Source organism: Squalius cephalus, assembly GCF_949319135.1.
Source record: "Squalius cephalus genome assembly, chromosome: 2".
NCBI classification, from domain to species: Eukaryota; Metazoa; Chordata; class Actinopteri; order Cypriniformes; family Leuciscidae; genus Squalius; species Squalius cephalus.
The window spans coordinates 31109624-31134483 of NC_137123.1; the positions used below are offsets into that span (position 1 = coordinate 31109624).

The window sequence follows — 24860 nt, forward strand, 5'->3', positions numbered from 1 at the left end:
ATATACATTTTTATTTAACTTAATATATTTTAATGTGGGAGGAGCAATGAAACTGAATTTTAGCTTTTTAAATTTAACAATGTATTTTTGTTTTACCAGTGTTAGTCTAGCATTATTTATATACTATTACAGTATTTATTGATATTTTTAATAATTTGAATCTTTTCAGTTTTCAAAGTTTTCCTTTTAATGTTAAAGATTTAGTAATTTTCTCATTTTCATTTAAGTTTACAGTTTTTCATCTAATAATTTTACATTTTTAATACATTTTTTATTTCAGCTTAATTGCACCAAATTAAAATTGGTTGTAAGTTTTAGTAACCAAAACATTTTTTTTTAAACAAACAAACAAAAAAAATAAATAAATACAAATTTGAGATAAAATATTTCTTGTTTATGCTGACATGATTTCACTAGACGTTGTGTTTTATGTATGCTATAAATGTGGCATGTGTCATTTTTTTTGGTTGTGTTTTCTTTATCAAACTCACTTAACATAGAAATCCAGATGCCGTGGAAACTCCAACTTTCCGGCCAGAATCTTCTGGTAGATGCCAAAAGGATTATCATCAAAAAATGGTGGATACCTTAGACAGAGAAAGACAGTAAAATAGTAGAGATTTTTAAATGCCAGGGATGAATCCAAGATCCCAAAACCTTAAAAAGATGTTCCAACCAGAGATGTATCGACTGAAATATTTTAGTGCTGACAAAGACATTTTAAAATAATGATCAATTAATGTGTCAGTATAACAGAGAGCAGAAAAAGTCTCTAAAAATGTATACTCCTGTATACTTTCATCCTATTGACAGCTAAGCTGAATTTAATGCTGAAATGCCCAAAATGAATGCAGACTTTATCTCTGTCAGCTTAGTCTAATAAAAACCTCTGCAATGATTCATTAAAAGACCTGACCTGGACACTACAGACAAGACAAGCACATAGATGAACACAAAACAACTGTGACTTAAGCCATCAAGGACCAAACTTGAACTAGATGGCAAAAAAGTTGATATTCAACTCGATACAAGTGCAGATTTATTACTGGCTTGGAATAAAATCAATAACAACAGATCACTTTTGTTTATAGCATCGTTTTAGGCATCATATATATAATTGGTAAAGAAATAAATAAATCTGGTTTACCAAAGATATAATTACCCATTCAGTTTTGTTTTAATATTTTTTCTTAGGGAAGTTTTACATAAATGCATTTTAAGTTTTTTATTAAATAATTACAAATGGCATACTGACAATAAAGCAGTTTTTATTTTATTTTTATTTTTTTACTACATTTAAAATAATAATAATAATAATAATAATAATTACAGGGTTCCCACACCTTGGATAACTTCAAATTCAAGGACCTTTCAAGGACTTTCCAGGTCCAATACCCTAAAATTCAAGGACTTAATGTGGGGACTTAATTCGAGGACTCAAAAACTCATTGTGTTACCTTGTAAGATGCATTGTTACAGTTTTCATGTGTCAAAAACAACTATGCAAAAAAGCTTATTTTTTTGTATTTATTTTTGGCCACATGACAGAGATCTGATATTCTATTCGTCATATTTCTGTTTTACATAAAATTGAAGAATATTCGGTACATCCTTCACTGTATTCTAAAATGATCTAATATTAACTTTTGCATGGATTTCTTTAAAAGAACTGTCATGTAACCAGAAGTTTTGTATATGAATATGCTTTTAAGTTTTTCTTGCCTCATGGGTTTACATTATCTTAAAGCAAAGCAATTAAACACTACATTAACATATTTGGGCAAATGTAAGTAAGTAACTAACTAATAAACCCTGTAATTATTATTATTGTCATTTTGTAGTGCTTTATTGTCAGTATGTTACTTGGAATTATTTAATATAAAAGACCTCTTCAATTACGTTACTTTTGCTAAACTCTCTCCGCCGGTAAAGGAATTTTCTGTCATTTATGAGACACTGCTTCCCCGCCACTTGATTGAATTTTCTGGCTTTCTGTGTTTTCACTGTTTTTCCACTGTTCAACTTTTTTTTTAAACGCTGGCGGGGAAAGAGTTAATACAAATATTCCAATGTAATCTACAGCGAGTTAACTGAACAAAGTCTTGAAGTTTTGAATTTGAATTTCACAGATGCATTCCTGATCTGCACTTATTTAAATCACCAAAAGTAGCAGCATTGGAGGAGAACCACAACTGCTGAATGTGTCGTTTAGGCCTTTGAATGACTGCTATGGACTGTGTCTCAGTATAATGCCATTTCTACTCATTTCTGTCCATGTGATGTGTGTTCTCTAATGTCTGGTATGTGATTCTCCAGCTCATGCTGTGTAATCCATTACTCCATTACAGACTTCCAGTATAGTCGTGCTACGCCCCAACCAACATGCCATCAAACATCCTTCCACTCTTCAAGCAATGAGCTTGTGTTTAATACCTGAGTCCAGGTGGCATTTCAAACAGCCATTAAATATGAGGGATAGATAAGGTGAGGGATGCTAATGAGCCTGTTACTAGGCGACCACCTTAAGTCGCATGAGGGCACAGATCACTGACAATGACAGAACTCAAGTGTCAACAGTGAAGATGAGATGATGAGACATACATCAGCAGCAAAATATAGAGTGAAAGACCCTGCAGCGTTTGACACAGAATAAGCCATTAGCTCAGAGTTGCACAGCGGGGATGACATATCTGTGATGGCTTAAAAGAGCATTTACACAGAATGGCCACAGTACGATTATATCCTATATAAATAATATATGTAAATATATAGTTAATAGTAAATATGATGCATAATGAATCATAACTGTAATTTATATAGCACACATATTCCAGTCATATACATTACTGTCATTATTATTTTATAGTGAACTTTTGAAGCTTGATAGCACCTGGTCACCATTCACTTTCATAGAATGGAAAAGAAAAACATAAAAATCTCCTTTTGTGTTTAAATTAAGAAATATTATCATTTAGGTTTGATATGACATGAGGGTAAGTAAACGATGACTTAATTTTGTATTCCTTTACAGACCTCAGACCTCAGGCTGCAGCCTTCTAAAAAGTAAAATAAGGTGGTTCAACTTAATGGATTGAGCAGGACTGACAGTACTGAAGTATTGTGGAAACCATAAACAGAGAGAGAAAATCCAGGAGAGCATAACTTGTAGCTATTCCTTCTCATGGGTGATGGAAAAGAGAGATAGGGTGAAGGAGAATAAAAGACAGAGAGAGCGAGAGGCATATTCGTCTCTATAGTGTTACTGTAAGCAGTGGCTGGTGACGGAAAAAAAGGAGAATTATAAAACTCAAAACTTTTACATAACACCATAGGTGTCGCCAACATTCCACTGAGAAAGAGAATACAAAAGGAGAAGCCTTTAAAATTGTGCTCTTGAAGAGTGCTGGATCTTATAACATTTATTGTATTATAACTAAGACACTCACACATATACAGTGAGGAAAATAAGTATTTGAACACCCTGCTATTTTGCAAGTTCTCCCACTTGGAAATCATGGAGGGGTCTGAAATTGTCATCGTAGGTGCATATCCACTGTGAGAGACATAATCTAAAAAATAAAATCCAGAAATCACAATATATGATTTTTTAACTATTTATTTGTATGATACAGCTGCAAATAAGTATTTGAACACCTGTCTATCAGCTAGAATTCTGACCCTCAAAGACCTGTTAGTCTGCCTTTAAAATGTCCACCTCCACTCCATTTATTATCCTAAATTAGATGCACCTGTTTGAGGTCGTTAGCTGCATAAAGACACCTGTCCACCCCATACAATCAGTAAGAATCCAACTACTAACATGGCCAAGACCAAAGAGCTGTCCAAAGACACTAGAGACAAAAATTGTACACCTCCACAAGGCTGGAAAGTGCTACAGGGAAATTGCCAAGCAGCTTGGTGAAAAAAGGTCCACTGTTGGAGCGATCATTAGAAAATGGAAGAAACTAAACATGACTGTCAATCTCCCTCGGACTGGGGCTCCATGCAAGATCTCACCTCGTGGGGTCTCAATGATCCTAAGAAAGGTGAGAAATCAGCCCAGAACTACATGGGAGGAGCTGGTCAATGACCTGAAAAGAGCTGGGACCACCGTTTCCAAGGTTACTGTTGGTAATACACTAAGACGTCATGGTTTGAAATCATGCATGGCACGGAAGGTTCCCCTGCTTAAACCAGCACATGTCAAGGCCCGTCTTAAGTTTGCCAATGACCATTTGGATGATCCAGAGGAGTCATGGGAGAAAGTCATGTGGTCAGATGAGACCAAAATAGAACTTTTTGGTCATACTTCCACTAAACGTGTTTGGAGGAAGAAGAATGATGAGTACCATCCCAAGAACACCATCCCTACTGTGAAGCATGGGGGTAGTAGCATCATGCTTTGGGGGTGTTTTTCTGCACATGGGACAGGGTGACTGCACTGTATTAAGGAGAGGATGACCGGGGCCATGTATTGCGAGATTTTGGGGAACAACCTCCTTCCCTCAGTTAGAGCATTGAAGATGGGTCGAGGCTGGGTCTTCCAACATGACAATGACCCGAAGCACACAGCCAGGATAACCAAGGAGTGGCTCTGTAAGAAGCATATCAAGGTTCTGGTGTGGCCTAGCCAGTCTCCAGACCTAAACCCAATAGAGAATCTTTGGAGGGAGCTCAAACTCCGTGTTTCTCAGCGACAGCCCAGAAACCTGACTGATCTAGAGAAGATCTGTGTGGAGGAGTGGGCCAAAATCCCTCCTGCAGTGTGTGCAAACCTGGTGAAAAACTACAGGAAACGTTTGACCTCTGTAATTGCAAACAAAGGCTACTGTACCAAATATTAACATTGATTTGCTCAGGTGTTCAAATACTTATTTGCAGCTGTATCATACAAATAAATAGTTAAAAATCATATATTGTGATTTCTGGATTGTTTTTTTTAGATTATGTCTCTCACAGTGGACATGCACCTCCGATGACAATTTCAGACCCCTCCATGATTTCTAAGTGGGAGAACTTGCAAAATAGCAGGGTGTTCAAATACTTATTTTCCTCACTGTATACTGGTGTGTGTATGTATATATGTATATATATATAATTTCCTTCAATGACAAAAGTATGTAGATTTTTCAAGTGAATCAGCATGGTGGTAAGAAAAGCCAAACAGAAATTTAAGAGTTGCCAGTAGGGCTGCACGATATTGGGAAAAAATGACATTGCGATATTTTATTTTTCTACGATATATATTGCGATATGAAATCTAATCTAATTTTTTCTTACAAACAAAAATGGGGTGAGCACACTTACATTCTCATTTTAAATGATTTAAACATCAGAGTATTATTTAAATTAGAGTAAATTATTTGTTTGTAACTTTAGGATATGGTTTGAATTGTTAACATATTAACTAACATGAACTTACCATGAGCAATACTTCTGTTACTATATTTATTAATCTTTGTTTATCTTAGTTTATAAAAACACAGCTGTTCATTGTTTGGTAATGTTACTTCACAGTGCATTAACTATGTTAACAAATACTGTACAACTTTTGATTTCAATAATGTAGGCTATAGCCTAAATGTTGAAATTGTTGTAGAAGTGCAGTTTAGTAATAGTAAACTAATGTAGTTAAATAATTTAATAAATAGAACATTATTGTAAAGTGTTACAGATTTTTTTTATACACCAATTCAGACGTCTCGTGAGTTCAGTGTTGGACAGGTCAGTTGTTTAAACCATTCATTAAATTGAATCGGTTCAAAGGAATCATTAGTTCGCGAATCGGACGTGTACGGCACGCGTTGTGTAATTATCTCGGCAGTTTAGGATATCGCACAAGATTTGACAACACAGAAAACATTTCATCACTGGATAGTTTTTTTTTTTCTTTTTCTTTTGTTCGACACCATCGTGTCAATTTATTTAGATTAATGTGCGCGAGGGAGAGAGAGCAAGACAGCGCTCGTTTTGTTTGAAGACGGTGAAGGTGAGCGCGCGCGCGGCCGGGGCGCTCTCTCTCTCTCTCTCTCTCTCTCTCTGCTCGTTCTTATATGCGCCCTGTTAAACTGACAGGACTTAAAAACACATGCAAATGATAAACTTTCACTCTATGATGGTTAAGCTGTGCAATTAATCCGCGAATCACATTCGTCCAAGGGCCTGTGAGCAGCTGGCCCGTACGGTAATGAATAACGGATCAACTACGACAGCCTACATCGCACATCCTGCGATGTGACTATCGTGGATTCGTACATCGCGATATCGATGCTTAAACGACACATCGTGCAGCCCTAGTTGCCAGTCACATTTAAACCGGTGCGCACAGAAAGTCGCTTCTCATACTGAATAGTGGTGCGCTATACTGAACCGAGTTCCTTCCGCATCTTTTTGCACTTAAACGGACAAATACACACAAAAATATGTCAAAATATTCTCGTAAACACAGTTGGTTATGTCTTAAGTGAACATAAACAGTTGACAAAGAAAATGCATGTGTAACATTATATTGGAACAGTGCAGCTCTTAAAGTGACAACAGCCTGATATTCCTGCTGCTGTCTCTATAATAACGTTAATCAAACAACAAAAGACAAAGAGAAAATTAACCCTCTGTTCTTGACTGAATAACTTTTGTAACTATATTTGTAATGTAGCCTAGGCCTATATTTTATTCATAAAGTGCAGTGTTATTTTACATTTGATAACAGTTTCTGTACCTGAATACCTGAAAATCTTAAAACATTGTTTATTTCAATCGTATCTTTGTTCAGTTGTATTTATTTGTGCAATTGCTAAGTAAAAATGTGTTCCTTTTTAACTACTGTTTTTTATTTTTCTTTAATAATGTTTGAAATGTTTATTAGTTAGGCTAGTTGTTTTTGCTATGATATTTTTAAACCATAGGCAAAAGTTCCTTAAGTGCTCTTTAGCCTGCTGATTTTTGTTCATGGTATTCAGCTACAATGAAATATTTTGGGAAATTAGGAATCGATGAGCAGAATCGGAATTGTTAAAATTCAAACGATACCCAATCCTACCTTAACCCAATCCTTAAATTCAAAATACATCTTCTGGAAACCCTGGTTTGTGAACCATTTTTGCTTTTAAATGCAATTCTAAAAGTTTTTGCTCAGACTTAGCTGACATTTTCACCAATTTTATCCTTAAAAGTAGTTAGGACAGAAATACGAACACACCCACAAGACATCTGCTCACACCCACATGCACGGTCGGTCACTACATTGAGGTTGCTACCCCATTGGAGGAACTATTTCAACTCTTGCTATATTTCCTGTAAAGGAGAGTCAAACAACCTTTAACATTCAAACAGACAAACACACAGTCCCAGATACGACTGAAGAGAGCTTTTGTATGTCTGGGCAAGCTGAGCCTATGTCCGTGTGTCTGTCTCTTGGAAAACTAAGGGACCAGGTATTTTTCTCTCACTGACTTGCAGAAGCAAATACTTCAAAAGAAGTCTGGGATGAATGAAGAGGGTGGGTCACTCTTTCCTCCAGACGAGAGCCTGTGAAAGCTCTAGGGCAGATTTAGATCCAGCAACATGCAGGTGGGAGAATGGAGCTGTTTGGAATGGATATACACTACAGCATCCAAAATTATACCAAGAGGGAAGAAGTTTATTTTCACACCGGCTTTGGAGTCCATGTGACAAAATGAACACATTTTCTTGTGCAAAGATTATGCACAAAGTGCAGCTGTGTGGTATCCTGACAAGCCAGACCCACATCAAAATGTTGGGTCTGGGAACACACCATTGGCAGGGCTCAATCCGAGGGGCGGGATAAACAGTTGTCTTTCAAATTCCCTGTGCACGCAATAGGACAGCACTACAACCAACCAGAGTGTTTTCCCACCAGCGGAGCTAGTTGTTAGATTAAACTTTTTATCCGGTCGGCAAAACTCTGAACACATCTTCCTTTTTTAAGAATGACTTCGTCGTCGTGTCGTTCTTTGTTCTTTTCTCAAAGCTTAACTCCAAGTCTTCCAGAGTCGCGGCCAAAATCGATTTGAAAGACGACTTTGTTTTCAAGTAGCAGGGAATTCACACAGAACCATCGCAACTCTGCCGTCATTATGTTTAGCCCGCCCACTGACTCTATACACAATGTGATTGGCCTGACTAGAGTTTGGTTTTTCCAGCTCGCAAGCCAACGGAGAGTTGCTAGACGACCCTGGCTGCAAATTGCATTTGCTGGCGCTAGGGTGCGTCTAGATTTCTAGGCTAGCAGTGTGGAACTTGCTGATCGAGAAATAAAAATATAACATAATTTGCCAAAAATTTATCTACAAATTTTACATGCTGTTCTACCACACATTTATGCCCACATGTGTTGGTAATAACAGATTAATCTGGATGTAATCTTTTTGTAAACAAGATCTATTCCAAGATACACATCCGCCCTCTGAGATACTGTAAATGCGAGCAGATTATCTGTGTGCATATTAAATATGCCAGTTTGTGCATGCTGAATATAGGCTGCAGGAATTAACGTCAAGGCAAATAAGGATGAATATCACAATACGGATACATTTCAAGACAGCACTGAAAAAGGACACTGAGACATGCACAAGGAGGTTTAGGCTCTTGGCAGAGCTCAATATTCCACTGCTGCCCTCTAGTGGTGTATTTTTGACAAGAGCCAATCCCTCCTGACCACACACCAATACAAATACAGTCTGAGCCATACATGATGGAATGGCAACTGTTATTTATTTCAATGTATTTATTCATGACTGGTTTTTTAAAAGTTCCCATTAGCTGAAGGCCAGTTAAGTTGGCCTTGGAAAATACTTGGTAATACTTGGAAAGTAGTTGTCAGGATTTTAGATTCTCAATTTTTTTAAGAACAAATGTAAGGGAAGTCACTTATAGATGAAAAAAATAAGCATATATATATATATATATATATATATATATATATATATATATATATATATATATATATATATATATATAGGGGGGTAAAACTTAGTAATAGCATTCATTAAAAACCACCAACTAAAACTATTACATATATAAAATGTATACTCAGATCATTAGCAAATGTTTAGCCAAAAAATATGCTTTATTCATCTCTCTGGACCCCCTTCAGTAATTTACAAACTTCCAGGGGTACACAGACTCTGTAAAATATAAATGAACATTTGGTCTTACCCTGCTAGCATTTCAAAGATGAGCACACCGAGAGCCCACCAATCCACAGCTCGCCCATGACCTTTACTCTGGATCACTTCAGGAGCCAAATATTCAGGAGTACCACATAGAGTCCAGGTCCTGTAAAGAAAGAAATAATAAAATAGTGATGGACAGAAAGAGCAAAAAAAATCCTACAAGACCCAAAAGACTTGGAAAAAACTGAATGTTTTAAGACTATAAAAAAGAATACATTTTTTGAAGTTGACCATGTTTAATGTTAAAGACAAAAAATTAAAACAACAACAACAACAAAAAACACAGACATTTCTCACAAAATATATTTTATGTTCCACAGAAGAAATAATATTATACAAGTTTGGAGTGACATAATTGATATAGTAAATTATGACAATTTCAGGGATTAAAGACTTTTGACTGAAAAATTTTCCTCGGCCAAACCCCATTCCACACCCTGTCACACACCCAGTGTGAAAATTTTCTTCTTCTTGTAATTAGGAGTATAGTGAGTACATGCTTTACCTTCACAAATGAAATACTCAAAGAACATTTGCGTTTAAAGAAAGGCCATTTTGAACAGCGTTTGTTCAGCGTTTGAACAAGACTTGACTCTTTGTGATGTAGTCATACAAACAGAGGTCCTTGCTAAAGGGATCTTGCAAGGGGGGTTCGGGGGCATGCATACAGTATCCAGAGGCAAATGAGCAATTTATATGAGCATGAAAGATTGGTTTCAGCTACTCGTTTTTTCCTTAATTAATGTTTTAGTACTAATCTGTTCATTTAATGGTTCAATTACTCACTCATAAAGGCAGTCACTTGTCGCCACCTACTGGCTTAATGATGCAAGTTGCGTAAACACAGACAAAACGGAGTGATACAAACAGTGAAAACTCCCAGTGCTGATACTGGTGAAATATAACATATTCGAGGACCATATACAAATATTCATATTTATACAATACTACTATTATGGAGTTATATTTTATAGGTGCTTGTGTTGTTAAATTGAGCTAAATATGTTCCACTGTAATTAGCAAAGAACATGTACAGTATGTGTTAAATAGGGATACATTGTAATAATGTTAATCTCATGGGCACAGTATGCAATACCTGCTCTTCCTCTCTCATCTCAATCACATTCTCTCTTTCTTCTTTTCGCAGTCTCCTAATCTTTACCTGTATATCTTATCTTCCCAAAGCTGAACGATACAGTCTTTGCAAACTAATTGTTTCTTCTATTGTAAACAGTTGTTTGGTTTAGCTACTTACATCTCGCAGGCCAGACTTGCATGACCGTTAACCGAAGCGTGTCATGAAGCGTCACGCTGGAATTCGCGCTCGGCTCGCAGCTTCTGTGAACATAAATCCCTAAAGCATTCGTTTTTTTTGTTCTTTTCATCTCGTCTGTGAAAACAAGCGAGAGTTGCGACGGCGTCGCTCTTTATTTGGGCGCACTATATTTGGAGTGAACCATAGATTGTAAAAAAAGTGTATAGCGCGAGCCTTTTTCACTGATTGTTTACAGCTTAACGGAAGTTACTCCCATAATTCGCGCAAAGTGTCATGGGGCGTAGGAATAAGGTGGATAGAACGCTTAGAGTGGAGAGAGGAACGTGCTTTTGCTCCACTCCAGGCTTTGATCACATCCCCCTAAGCAGGGTGAATACACCTCGTCCTTCCTTAATTGAAGACCCATTCAAACTAAAATTAAGACATTTATTAAACTATTTGAAAAATGTAAGCATATGTGCAGCCTTAAAATTATGAAAAGTGAATTTAAGACATAAGGGCAGGGGGGAACCCTGATATTGACGGAAATCCGTCGTAGACTCTCTGCAATTAACGGAAATCCGTCGCAGCGACGAAGAACTTTAATCCCTGCAATTTACATTTTTGGGTGGACTACACCTTTATTAAAATGTCAGATTTTCTTGCTTTCATTAGAGTACACAATGCTCTTTGGGACATCCTCAGTTCATGCTAGATCAAATCGTCAGTTTTTGCCCACAATGTGGAGTTTATGTCAGCCTGAGTGCTTTGATCAGTAAAGCAAAAATGGGACATATTAAATATTAAACATTCCTAAATTTGTCAATGTTTCTAGTTAAAATTTCACTCAAATTGCTATGTTTATAATAATATTATCACGCAAAATAGATAACTAAATAAATAAACAAACAAACAAATAAATAAAAACTTGACGTCTTTTGCACAAGTACTCAGCCAGTCATTGCAAATAATAATTGCAATAATTATTATTGACCCCCAAACTTTTTTCATGCCAGTGCGACTACATTTTGTTAGAGGTCGCACTGGTCCCACCAACACGTTGCCCAACTGATAAGAAAATCCAGTTGCATTCAAAAAATATCAAAAGGAAAATTAACGACAAATTATCAGCTCGGAGCAATAATAGACAGCGCAGAACTCAGAACATGTTAACTTGTGTGCGATCTTGAACATGTGACACCGTTACACAGCGCTGTGAGATCCAGTGAGAAAGAGCAAGATCTAGTGTGAAGCATTCAAATTCGGTGCAGAATTATCTGTTAGAAACCACGGATATAAAACCACACTAATGTGGAAACCAGGAGAGACATTGTGCCATGAATGAACAAGTTATAGAAGGCTTTCCAGTCCACAAATCATTCACCATGGATTTAATATAGAAACGCTAACTGTAACCATGGTATTGTGGCAGTAATAGTCAAACGTTTTTACATTATTTATCTCAGGGTTCGTACAGCCTTTTGAAAGTGAAAGTCAAAAACTTTTCAAGGGCTTTTTAAAGTGCATCACACTTTTTTCAGCACTATAAATCTCTAAATATTATCCAATTTTATTAGGGATGCACCGATACCACTTTTTCCAGAATGAGTCCCGATACAGTCATTTTTGGTACTCGCCGATACCGATACCGTAACCTGTATTTTCACTGCATTTGTAATTTTTAAATGTACTGGTAGAGAAACCAAAATAATATAAATATTATTATTTGGCTAAGCTAACTTAGTTGGCGAAGTTTTCATGCTTAATAAAGCTAAAATGCTTTGTATGAACTTGTGTTACTTTCACTGTTCATATTGCTCTATCATATTTTATCTTTCATTTAACAGTACAGCACATATTTAGAGCTGCTCCAGAGGGGCTCAGTGCTAAAGATTGGGTCAGTGGTACAAATGTTTAGAAACAAGTGAAATATCAATTATTTATTCCAATTCTGATACTACAACAAAAACTACAGTAACCAATCAAATGTGAAAAAACACTGCATATTCATTACTGTATAAATTAAATATAGATGGATCTTTTTATTTTAGTCAAGAGCAGTGAGTAATTTATTTGTCCTTTGTTTGATTGAACATTAAACAATGTTTGAACATTAAAACATTAAAACCTGCTGCCCCTTTAAGACCGAATGCACGGACCCCATTTGAATATACTGTCTACGTTCACTTGAGATATAACCGACTTTGTTTACTAGGACACTTGCCAAGACAGACGATTTTACATAATTTTGTGTGAATTCGTCCGTACAAGCACAATACGTAAAAGACAATTCAATTCAGCGCTTTGGAGTTTTGTGTTGGAACTTCTTGTATGTGACACTGCTTGGCCTGCAAACATCCTGTAGTAATAATGTAGAGAACCACTCGTTATACATAAATCAGGTAACAGTTCATGTTTTACTTACACATACAATTTAGTTTTAATCCAAATAACATGTGCTGAGAGAATGGTCAGCAATCAAGAGCATTCAATAGAAGTGCTCTCTCTCTCTCTCTCTCTCTCTCTCGTCAGTTAACGTTAATAATAAGTTACATTATTATGTAATATTACTTTCTTTGCCATTGACATCCAACTGAATTACAAACTTTCCACTGACGTCTGTGAAAAAGGGATGCGCTCGACCAGCTCGCGCATCTGTGCCGCTGTGCGCTCAATTCACTGCACATTTTTCTCTTATCAGCTCGCGCACCATAGCTATAGGTGTTCCTATATTTCATTTAATATTTTTTATCCCCATTATACTCTCTGTTGTCAGTGTTTCTTTATCTGGACACAAATGTACAAACGCTGCCTGGGATCGGTTGTTGGTATCGGAGCATTTTTATGAGTACGAGTACATTAGCTCAGTATCGGTGCATCCCTAAATTTTAATGTTATTTTTAATGTGATGATTTGCAAAATGAAGTTTAAAGATGTAAGAAAACGAATATTCCACGGCAAACAAACACTTTTATTAAAAAAAGACATGAAATTACCACTATAACCAGTAGATGGCAGCAGAGGAGCAATTATTGACTTATTAGCCATTTCCACTCCCTAATATATGGAAAAAAGTAGTAAGTCACAAAGCCTCATGAAAACAAAAACTTTTCTTCAAATTGTGACTGAATTACAAAAAGCAAGTAGAGAGCGCTCTCTACTTGCTTTTTGTAATTCAGTCACAATTTGAAGAAAAGTTTTTGTTAATCACTGAAGCTGTTATTCAGTTCAGTATGATACTATAGAAGAACAATGAGAACAACATTTAATGAGAGTAGAATATTTAAATTTCCCTACAAAAATTGGGTTTTTGCACAATACTGTTGTTAATAAAAGTAAATTATAAAACGGATAGTTCCAGTCCTTGATTCTGATTGGTTGAGCCGCATTCGAAGCCGTTGTAAATTACTCAACAAACATACACCTGTGATCACATTACATTACTGTGCAACTGCTGTTTGTGATTCTTTGTTGCTGCATGTGTTGCTTAGCAACCTCTTTGGAACTACATTGAGAGATATGCAGATAAAATTGAACAAAAAATTTAATCCGCTCCGCGTCGTGCCTAAACAACGCCCTAGCTGTTCTAATTCCACTGTAAAACACGGCTTTGCGGGGCTTATTGATTAATTGTATATGCATCTCAATTCAACCTCAGTGCTTTACTGTCAAATTTCCAAAAAACAAACATGCAATATTATTAGTATCTTTACAATAGTAATTTTATCATTAAATTAACTATGATTAAAAATCCCCCCAGTGCTACGTTAAAAAAAAGAAGGGTTGGAGGTTTATTTTGTGTTAATTTACATTATCACACTATTACATAGATATTTACCGAAGGAAAAAAAAAAAAAAAAAAAAAAATAATAATATATATATATAGGTGCTGGTCATATAATCAGAATATCATCAAAAAGTTGATTTATTTCAGTAATTCCTTTAAAAAAGTGAAACTTGTATATTATATAGACTCATTACATGCAAAGTGAGATATCTCAATCCTTTATTTGTTATAATTTTGATGATTATGGCTTATAGCTTGTGAAAACCACAAAATCAAAATCTCAGAAAATTAGAATATTACATGAAATCACACAGTAATTACACAGTAATCCCATGGTCACTGAACCAGGTTTTGGTTATTTTGGCAGTGTGGGCAGATGCAAATCCTGCTGGAAAATGAAGGAAGCATCTCCATAAAGCTTGTCTGCTGAAGGAAGCATGAAGTGCTCTGGACATGTCCTGGTAGACGGCTGCGTTGAGTGGACAGCACAGTGGACCAACACCAGCCGATGACATGGCTCCCCAAACCAACACAGACTGTGGAAACTTCATACTGGACTTCAAGCATCTTGGATTGTGTGCCTCTCCATTCTTCCTCCAGACTCTGGGACCTTGGTTTCCAAATGAGATGCAAAATTTGCTCTCATCAGAAAAGAGGACTTTGGTCCACTGTGCTTTATTAAACCCAGAGTCAACGCAGCCGTCTACCAGGACATTTTCAGAGCACTTCATGTTTCCTTCATTTTCCAGCAGGATTTGCACCGGCCCACACTGCCAAAATAACCAAAACCTGGTTCAATGACCATGGTATTACTCTGTAATTACTGTGTGATTTCATGTAATATTCTAATTTTCTGAGATTTTGATTTTGTGGTTTTCATAAGCTGTAAGCCATAATCATCAAAATTATAACAAATAAAGGCTTGAGATATCTCACCTTGCATGTAATGAGTCTATATAATATACAAGTTTCACTTTTTTAACGGAATTACTGAAATAAATCAACTTTTTGATGATATTCTAATTTTATGACCAGCACCTGTATATATATATATATATATATATATATATATATATATATATATATATATATATATATATATATATATATATAGTGCAATGCATAAGTTAATACACCCATGCTAAAGTTGACTAAAAAGAGGAATAAAAAATCATATTTTGGAAATTGAACTTAATGCCTTAATTAAAAAAATTAGGAAAAATCCAACCTTTAAGGACACCAATTTTCTTTGTGAATGAATAATGTATCGTAAATAAATAAATGTTCTTCCTTAAAATACATGTTGCATAAGTGTGTACATCCCTATGTTAAATTCCCATAGAGGCAGGCATGGGGTACTTTCCATAAGATCATCTCTCAATGCAAATCAAACCAGCTATGAGGCTAACTGAAATAAAACCATGCCAGTCTCTAGGTATGGTGAAGGCTATGTGATGATGTGGGGCTATTTTAATTCCAAAGGCCAAGGGAACTTTATCAGGATGCATAGTATCTTAAAAATTAAAAAAAAAAAAATACTTAAAAATAAAAATCTGCCTGCCTCTATGGGAATTTAACATAGGGGTGTCCAAACTTATGCACCATGTATTTTAAGGAAGAACATTTATTTATTTACGATACATTATTCATTCACAAAGAAAATTGGTGTCCTAAAAGGTTGGATTGTTCCTAATTTTTTTAATTAAGGCATTAAGTTCAATTTCCAAAATATGATTTTTTATTCCTCTTTTTAGTCAACTTTAGCATGGGTGTATTAACTTATGCATTGCACTGTATATATATATATATATATATATATATTTTTTTTTTTTTTGCCTATATATTTAACACAGTAGAGATAGCACACAGAGGGGTGTAATTACAGTACACCTTATGACAGCTGGCTATCTGGAACGGATTGTATTGGCTGGTGTAAGGTAGAGACAGCATATCCACTTCAAGCCAAGGATACTATAAGTGTAACTGTATATTGAGCTAGAAGCCAGGGTGAAAGCCCACTACACCATGTTTTATTTGTAGTAGAGGGTTTCTGATGACATAGAGAAGTTGCAGCTCCATGGGGTGAAATGACATATCTGTGTTTGTTTGGGGCCATGGGGCTGGTCAATAAATGAGTCTGTTGACCTGTCCTTCAGCAAATGGCTGCCATTTGTAATAGAATTATAAGATTGTAGCTGTTGATACCAGAATGTCAATAAGGATACGTAAATATGTAAAAGAGCTTTGTGAGTTATGTAAAAGATCAGAAAATTGTTGACTAATCATTCTGTATAAAAATTGTAAAACAAAAATGTATTTTGCGCTTGCAGTTTTAACAGAAAAAAAAGGATTCCACTTAACCTTTTGATAATTATAGCTTTCAGGTCTTCAACCTTTTTCAGCTCATGAATCATTTGATAGAGGGACAAAGCATATTGCATGAGTGCTGAATTTTAGGTCATCTGATGGGTAGATAGGTTCTTCAAGTTTCTTCAAGGGGTGTTTAAATCGCATCACAAAACTGGGGTACCTCAGGGTTCAGTGCTTGGCCCTTCTATTCTCCCTCTCTCTCTCTCTTTATATATATATATATATATATATATATATATATATATATATATATATATATATATATATATATATATATATATATATATATATATATATATATGCTCATGGGCCATACTACTGCTGATGCTATCCTAAAGCTGCCATGATGACAGCAGGAAACTTAAACGCTAGAGAGTCTGAAACAACTTGCATGCATATCTCTCACAGTATTTCTTTTCCTTATTTTCTTGCTCTCTATTTTAGTCTTTCTTTATCTTTCTGTGCTCAGCTGCATGGTTTTAATCCTTCTCTCTGTAATAGAGAGGATTAGTCTCCCTTGTGTTAACTGAAGCCTCTCAGTGTCAGTTCACAACAGCATTTCAATGAACCGCAAGAGAAGTTTGGTGTGACATGGTTTTCAATTGGCTCTGATGATTTATGTTTACACTAATTATATCAGACTGCATACTAATAGGAGCAGTGAAGAAACTGATCCTGTTATCAAGATCAGTTCCTGTTATTAAGATAAGAACACCTGATGACTCACTTAACAATATGTTTGCCTGTATGGCTGTGTTTGTGTCTACAAAATGTAAGCCTGTTTTATTTAAAGGTTAAGCAATAGCAAGCCTTCAAAGTCTCCTCCAAAAGAACGTGCACAGTAGTCTGCAAAGCAGCATGAGAGACAGCGTTAAATTACCTCATGTCTCAAAGCACATAACATTACAATATTAATGAACGTAAACAACGTATAGAGCTCTTACTTGTACCACCTGACATCTGCAGTTTAATTTAGGTGTTGATAGTGTTGCAAGAGAAACGCATACATCCGAGTCTGAGGAAGTGAACAGCTCTGGGTAGAACTTCACCGGTTGCCATCTTGTAATTACAGTTACGACATGGTGTGAACACAGCATAAGCTTGTTGTTTTAGTTCAGGAGAAACTGTAAAGGCCTCGATATAATCACGGCAAAGATTTTTTTCATTCTTTGCTTATAGGGGTAAAACGAAGTTCGAAATACATGACCCGTGATGTACTGTTAGCGACCATCCAAAGATGCCTACACTGCTGAGAGCAGCGTTTAGATTATGTATAGAATATGTAAATATGTGCTGCATGCTTTCCTCTCAATAACAAAATAAACACACAACAAAATTAAGAAAACAGCAAGCATTTTAATAAAGCATAAGAAAAGCATGTGATCATAGCAAAGTGGATATGTTTGAGCAATGAGCTCTGCAATTCGGCACTCTAGTAAAGTCACATCACGTTTATTCATATAGCACTTTTACAGACAGTAGCAAACTTTTCCAGAAAGTTTACTTTGACGATGTTTTGAACACCCACAATTAACTCCAAATGAACTCCGTTTTGGCCTGATTTTGTTTGAAATTACGCCATCAGTTTGTTCTTCAGTTTCGCTTGAAGTATATCGGGGTCTTAAAAGGTGGCTGCTGTTTGTTTGCAGTGCTCAGTGACTGTCTGTCTACAACTCTGCATAGCCTCATGGAACGTGTGACTGATGACACATGCTGACAGGCAGGTAGGACATCGTATCATCGAAACTAATGCAATGATTGGATAAACATTTTTTGGTCCTGAGACTTCCACAGAAGATACGTACAAAAGTGTTTATGAAAATAATTGCCTACCCTACCTTTATCCGTAACTCTTTGTCATTGTCCTAGCTGAAACAAGTGTGTAAACATCTCAAAATTCACAGACGAATTTTCAAAATGGACCTTTAGGATGTCAACGCTGTTGTGATGGTGACTTTTCTCCTATTCCTTTTTATGTTTTCTTTTTGATTGGCCTCTCAAAGCTGTGCAGCTACCATTTGACAAGTTCCCTCCTTCAACTACAAATACGACCACAATAAGAACCCTGCAATCCATCAGTAACTGTGGTACAACAATAAGCTCTCATCTTGAGCAGACATTCTGACAAGATAAAAGAAAAACAGATGAAAATGTCATAATGCGGTCTAACCCCCCCTCCCCCTCCCCCTCCCCCTCCCAAAAAAACAAAACAAAAACATGCCTGTTGTAGGACCAGATTTCCAAAGTCCTCATCCTGTCCTGATCTTAACAATACAGCCACTTTAAATGGCCATCAATCAAGGCAAACAGCAAATATCCCGGTCTGTAATGCCAAATGCAACTATAGCCACCAGATGGCATTGTTGCCACATGACAATCTATCTAAATGTTATCTACTCAAACTGGAAAAGCCAAAGCTGTTGCTTGAAGGGACCACTGTCTTCCCCACTGGACTAGTGGCACTGGTTTGAGTTTCTATATGTGGGTCACTTGCGCATCACAGTCAGGCCCTCGTTGTACTGTGCCCCTTCCCCATGTGCAGAGAAACAGAATCATGACCCATTATGCATACACACCAGAGGGGTCATGGGTTGCTCTGAAAAAGCACTGACTGCAGTACTCTGCACTGCAGATGGATATACACAAACATACAAACAAACACACAACACACAATCTCTCATTCTTTTTTATTTGAAAGATAATATAAGAGGGCACAACCAGAGGGATTTTCAATTTCAACAAGGTTACTCTCTTTTTTCATAATTAATAACGGTAGGTTGGTGGATGCTCTGGGGCCAAACAAAGCCGCATTTTTTGTTAAAGAGGCTCATATTAGGACAGCTTTAATACCCACAGAGAAGCACTTCTTTAAGACTTTTGTAGGGGAAGTCACACTGTATGAGTGAAGAATAAAAGAAGAGGGATTTTGAAGGATGAAGAGTGACGTGGCGGTTTGTTTCTGAGCCCATTCTACATATTCATACCCTAACATCACAGCTGAGTTTCAGAAAAAAAAAACCTGAAATGAATTTGATCGCCTACAGAATTTCAGCAATGCAGGACGTATGGTTTACATTTAATTTGACAATGAAAACACTAGGAATGTTAAAATGCCATGAAAAGAATGTAAAAATTCTGGAGCATGCCAATCTTAAAATCAATTATAATCATCAAGGACACACACTTCAGATAACTGCTGCTCAGCTATTTCTCTCCCTGGTTTATGTATTTAAAAATAATTTCAAAAGATTTCACAACATCAATAGATACTCCTCAGGAGTAGGTGTTGGGTAAGTTACTCTAAAAAAAGTACATGGTCACACTTTAGATTAGGGTTCAATTCTAACTATTAACTACGACTTGTGCCTCAATAAACTCCTAATTACTGCTTATTAATAGTTAGTAAGGTAGTTGATAAGTTTAGGTATTGGGTAGGATTAAGGGATGTAGAATATGGTCATGCGGAATAAGGCATTACTATATGATTTATAAGTACTAATAGACAGCAAGTATCCTAGTAATATGCATGCTAATAAGCAACAGGTTAATAGTGAGAATTGGACCCTAAACTAAAGTGTTACCAAGTAATAGTTACTAGCTACTTATTACATCTTCAACAGTGTAATTAGATTACTGTACTAATTACCCTCTCTAAAAAGTATTGCATTACTTATTACTTACTTTCTAAATCCCATATCAACCTCGACCAGTTGAACAAGGAGCATGAAACTGCTCTTTTAATTATTTTAAATAAAATAATATAAAATCGCATACATTCTTTTTGAACTGACTAAGTATTTAAAGGGAGAAGGTTAAATTAAAAACATACATTTTAACAATACACATGAAATTTTGATGTTAAATCACATATTGTTTTATATAGAACTGTTCTATAGTCTATACAGCATTTACAACCTTCTACACTGAAAGTAAATTACTCACATATGCGACCAAATTTCATGCTAGGCGACTAAAAATGTCTTTAAATAGCCAATGGCTAGTAAATTGTATGATTTCAGTTACCTGTGATTGAGTTAGAGGGAAAATAAATTTTCATTGTCAGCTGAGCTTTATGCACCATCGCTTGGCTGAGAGCAGAGCACCCTTTGTCGCTTTCTCTCACACGAGAGATGAGGCTTTTACACGAGAGATGAGGCTTTTACACATGCCATGTAAAGAGAATTGACACGCTAGATCTAAGTGCAGGGCGCAACAGGACTGCCTGATGACCAAGAGTTGACAGAACTGTCACGGCCCTGATCGGGCCAGTGCTGCATCGTCATGAAAGTTGATCATTTACACATGTTTTTTAGACTTGCCCATTTAAACATTCAAGCTCAAGAAAGATAACTCACATGCATCTGAGAGGACACAAATACTGATTTGAGCTCTTTCACGTCTTATTGTGAACGTAAACAGTTGATAGAAAACGCATGTGTAACATTATCAGCATATTGGATCCATGCATGATGTCTTAAAGTGACAGCAGCCTAATATACCTACTGCTGTCTGTGTTTTTTATGGAGATAAATTTGTGTCTTTATTACATGCGAGTAAATAAATGATCTGAGAGAAAAAAAAAAAGTTTGAGAAAAAAAGTTTTCATACCAATAGCAAAAAATAATCATATTTGAGACTAAAAAAAGTTTTGAGAGAAAGTATTTTCTCATAGAACATAAAAAATATAAATTTTACATTTTAAAAATTATTTCTGAGAAAAAAAATCTCTCTCAAAATACTTTGAAAAAAAACTCTCAAATATATATTTTTTGCTATCAGTGTGAAAATATTTTCTCTTAAAAAAAAGTGTTTCTCTCAAAACGCTTTTCTTTGCTCTCGATGCAATTTCTTGCTCTCCTGTCAGGATTTTGCTTTAGCTGTGAAATTTGTGTCATGGGCGGGGCCACGTTCCTATTGGCCAGTCGGGTGAGCATCGTCTTGTCTTGGGAGTCGAACTGAATCATTACACCATTGTTCGGTTCACCAGCATAGATGTCGCCTCTGCCTTAGTTGAGCACGGACACTCCAATGTTTGGGTAAGATGATGACACACACAACTCGATGGATAGCTGGCTGAGCAAGTTCTGCATCACTGAAGATTAAACATTAAAAAATAGCACTCATATTCATGAATGAATGTGTATTATATTATTTAGCTTGCTAATTGCTAATTAGCCATCATGCTAGGTAAACTTGCAAACTCACCTGGTTTATACTATTTTTAAATCAAATGCCAACTTAATGTTTTGATTTAGATAGTTTAACTCCTTATTTAGTGAGTAGTGAGCTAGTTTCTACATTTGCCCTTGCTAGCCTCAAAGCACCTGAAGAGTAACTGCTTGTTCATCAACCTCCTGTACAACTTTCAACTAAGTTAACGTTAGTATGCATGGAAGGTGGCAACCCATAGCTAGCTGACGTTAGACAGTGATTGATATACTGTTTGAAAGTGTCCCACTTAGTTTTGTTTAAAATAGTCTTTGTATGGTTGTTGCACTAAACGTTTAGCTACACTGCATGTGTGTGTAGCTTGCAAACTCAGCTACACAGGGCTTATTCTAAATATTTTTTTTACCATCTAGCCGAGGTCTAGAGCTGACGAGGTACGTCTAGTAGGCTACTAACTCTTACATTAGCAACCCAAGCTAATAATATAATACACATTCATTCATGAATATGTGTGCTATTTTTTAATGTTTAATCTTCAGTGATGCTCAACTTGCTCAGCCAGCTATCCATCGAGTTGTGTGTGTCATCATCTTGGGTGCGATTTGTGAAAAAAACAGAGGGGTGGGGGGGATGTTTTGAAACATTTTTATTCATAAAAATAAATCATGAGAACATGAACTTCATCACTGCATTTGCAAGAATTGTAAATTATTTTTTCTTATTAACTCATGAAGTAGCCTAACGCAATATCTTTACTCTAATAGCTTGTCTTTCCCCACACATATGAACTGTGATCATGCAGAACGAAAAAACATGCAAGAATTAAATCCCCCTCCCAGTACCATGGATTGCCACTCGGCTAGACATGTCAAAACACTTATTTATGAATGGCAAAATTAAATGGCCCAGTTTTACTGCTGCTGTTAAAGTAATAATAACGTGAACTTTAAATCGCGATGCTGAGCTACAGTGAAATAAATAGAAAAGACAGATGCATTATCTCGTGTTAGTCAATTCGCCTCATTCGCGCGAACTGGACGCGCCCGCGCCGCAGGACCTCTAGACGCGCGTAAACGCGTCTTTACATTGAATCGAAATCACTCGCGCCAGACGCTGAAGAGTGAGTGATCAAAAAACCTTTGCTTTAGCTTCAATTGAGTGAAACACCGTATGTGTAACTTCGGCCATTCTCAGTGGTGTGACTGGGACACTAACTCTGCTTGTCATCATAGAAACATAATCAGATTGTGATGCTTATTCCCGCTTCAGTAATATGCTGAAGGCAGCCTTCCTTTCGACACACACGTGTTGATAGGCTATTACTCGTGAGGTGTAACCAATCAGATAGCGCCGTGGGCGGGACATTGAGCAAGTCTGCAGAGTGGTGATTACAGAGAGGCTGCGGCAGCTATATCAGAGCCAGCCAAAGTAGCGCATTTTAAAATAAAATCGACTTTAATCAAACCACGGATCTGTGATACGTTTTGTGATCCGTCTCGCCACTAGTTTAGTAGCACTGATCACTTTGAGGGGGGTTAAATTTATCCCCACCGGGGATAAAAATAATTAAGCAGAGGCAGGGATACATTGACCTGAAAGGGGGGAATCCCACGCATATCCTCAAATCCTCAAACATTGGAGAGTCCGTGCTCAACTAAGGCAGAGGCGGCATCTATGCCGGTGAACCGAACAATGGTGTAATGATTCAGTTCGACTCCCAAGACAAGACGATGCTCACCCGACTGGCCAATAGGAACGTGGCCCCGCCCATGACACAATTTTCACAGCTAAAGCAAAATCCTGACACGAGAGCAAAAAATTGCATCGAGAGCAAAGAAAAGCGTTTTGAGAGAAACTTTTTTTTTTTAGAGAAAATATTTTCACACTGATAGCAAAAAATATAGTATTTTGAGAGAGATTTTTTTTTCTCAGAAATAATTTTTAAAATATGATTTTTTTTATGGTTTATGTTCTATGAGAAAATACTTTCTCTCAAAACTTTTTTTAGTCTCAAATATGATTATTTTTTGCTATTGGTATGAAAACTTTTTCTCTCAAATATAATTTTTTCTCTCATGAAATGCTTTTTTGCTATCAGTGTGATAACTTTTTTTCTCAAACTTTTTTTTTTCTCTCAGATCATTTATTTACTCGCATGTAATAAAGACACAAATCTATCTCCATATTTGTAATGTTAATGTTTAAAACAACAAAAGAACTGAAAAAAAAAAAAAAAAAAAAAAACCCTCCATGTTCTTGACTAAATAACTTTGTAACTTTAATAAGGATTAATCTATTTTTAATTTATACAGTGAAGACTATGCAGTGTTATTTTACATTTGATTACTTTATTCAATTTCTGTACCTAATCTACCTAATCTGTATCTAACTACTGTTAGATCTACCTGAAAAACATGAAAAGCAATTAAAATTTGTATCTTTATTCTATTGTTTTTATTTGTGCTATTGCTTGTAGTTTGATTACTTGTTCTTATTTTATTACTGTTTACTTGTCTTTAATAGTGTTTGAAATTATATTTTATATTTATGTAGAAATTTTTTTTCACTTGCATTGTTCTTGCATTTCATGTAAAAAGTCTGGCGAGTAAAATAAAAACAGTACTAGCCAATGGCGATTCAAGCTTCAGTGTGTCCGTAGAGGGTTGATTTAATGCAATTACATCAGAAGTAACTGTAATTAAAAGGGTAGTTCACCCAAAAATGAAATTTCTGTCATCATTTACTTAACCTCACGTCGTTCCAAATCCATTTAATAACATTTGTTCATCTTTTAAACACAAATGGATATATTTTAATTAAAACTGAGAGATTTTGGTCCCTCCATCGACAGTCCATGCAACTACCACTTTGACGCCTCAAAAAGTTTATAAAGAGGTTGTAAAACTAAACCATGTGAATTTTGTAGTTTAGTCCTAATTTTCTGAAGAGACACAATTAATTACTTTATATGATAAACATATTTATTTTATTTTTTTAAATTTTGGGTGAACTAACCCTTTAAATGAAATATTAGTAGTCCCTTGCTTTACTTTTTCAAAGGAAAATTACTTAGTTATGCATTACA

General features: G+C 36.0%; 1 protein-coding gene across 1 annotated transcript in view; it reads right to left on the minus strand.

Moving 5' to 3' along the window:
- prkx (protein kinase X-linked) overlaps positions 1–24860 on the minus strand; it is a 54423-nt gene that overhangs the window by 7818 nt on the left and 21745 nt on the right. The window contains exons 4-5 of the mRNA XM_079862605.1: positions 9178–9297; positions 492–587 (exon numbers count right to left, since the gene is read on the minus strand). Of these exons, the coding sequence (XP_079718731.1) occupies positions 492–587; positions 9178–9297 (216 nt within the window). The remainder of the gene's footprint in view (positions 1–491; positions 588–9177; positions 9298–24860) is intronic.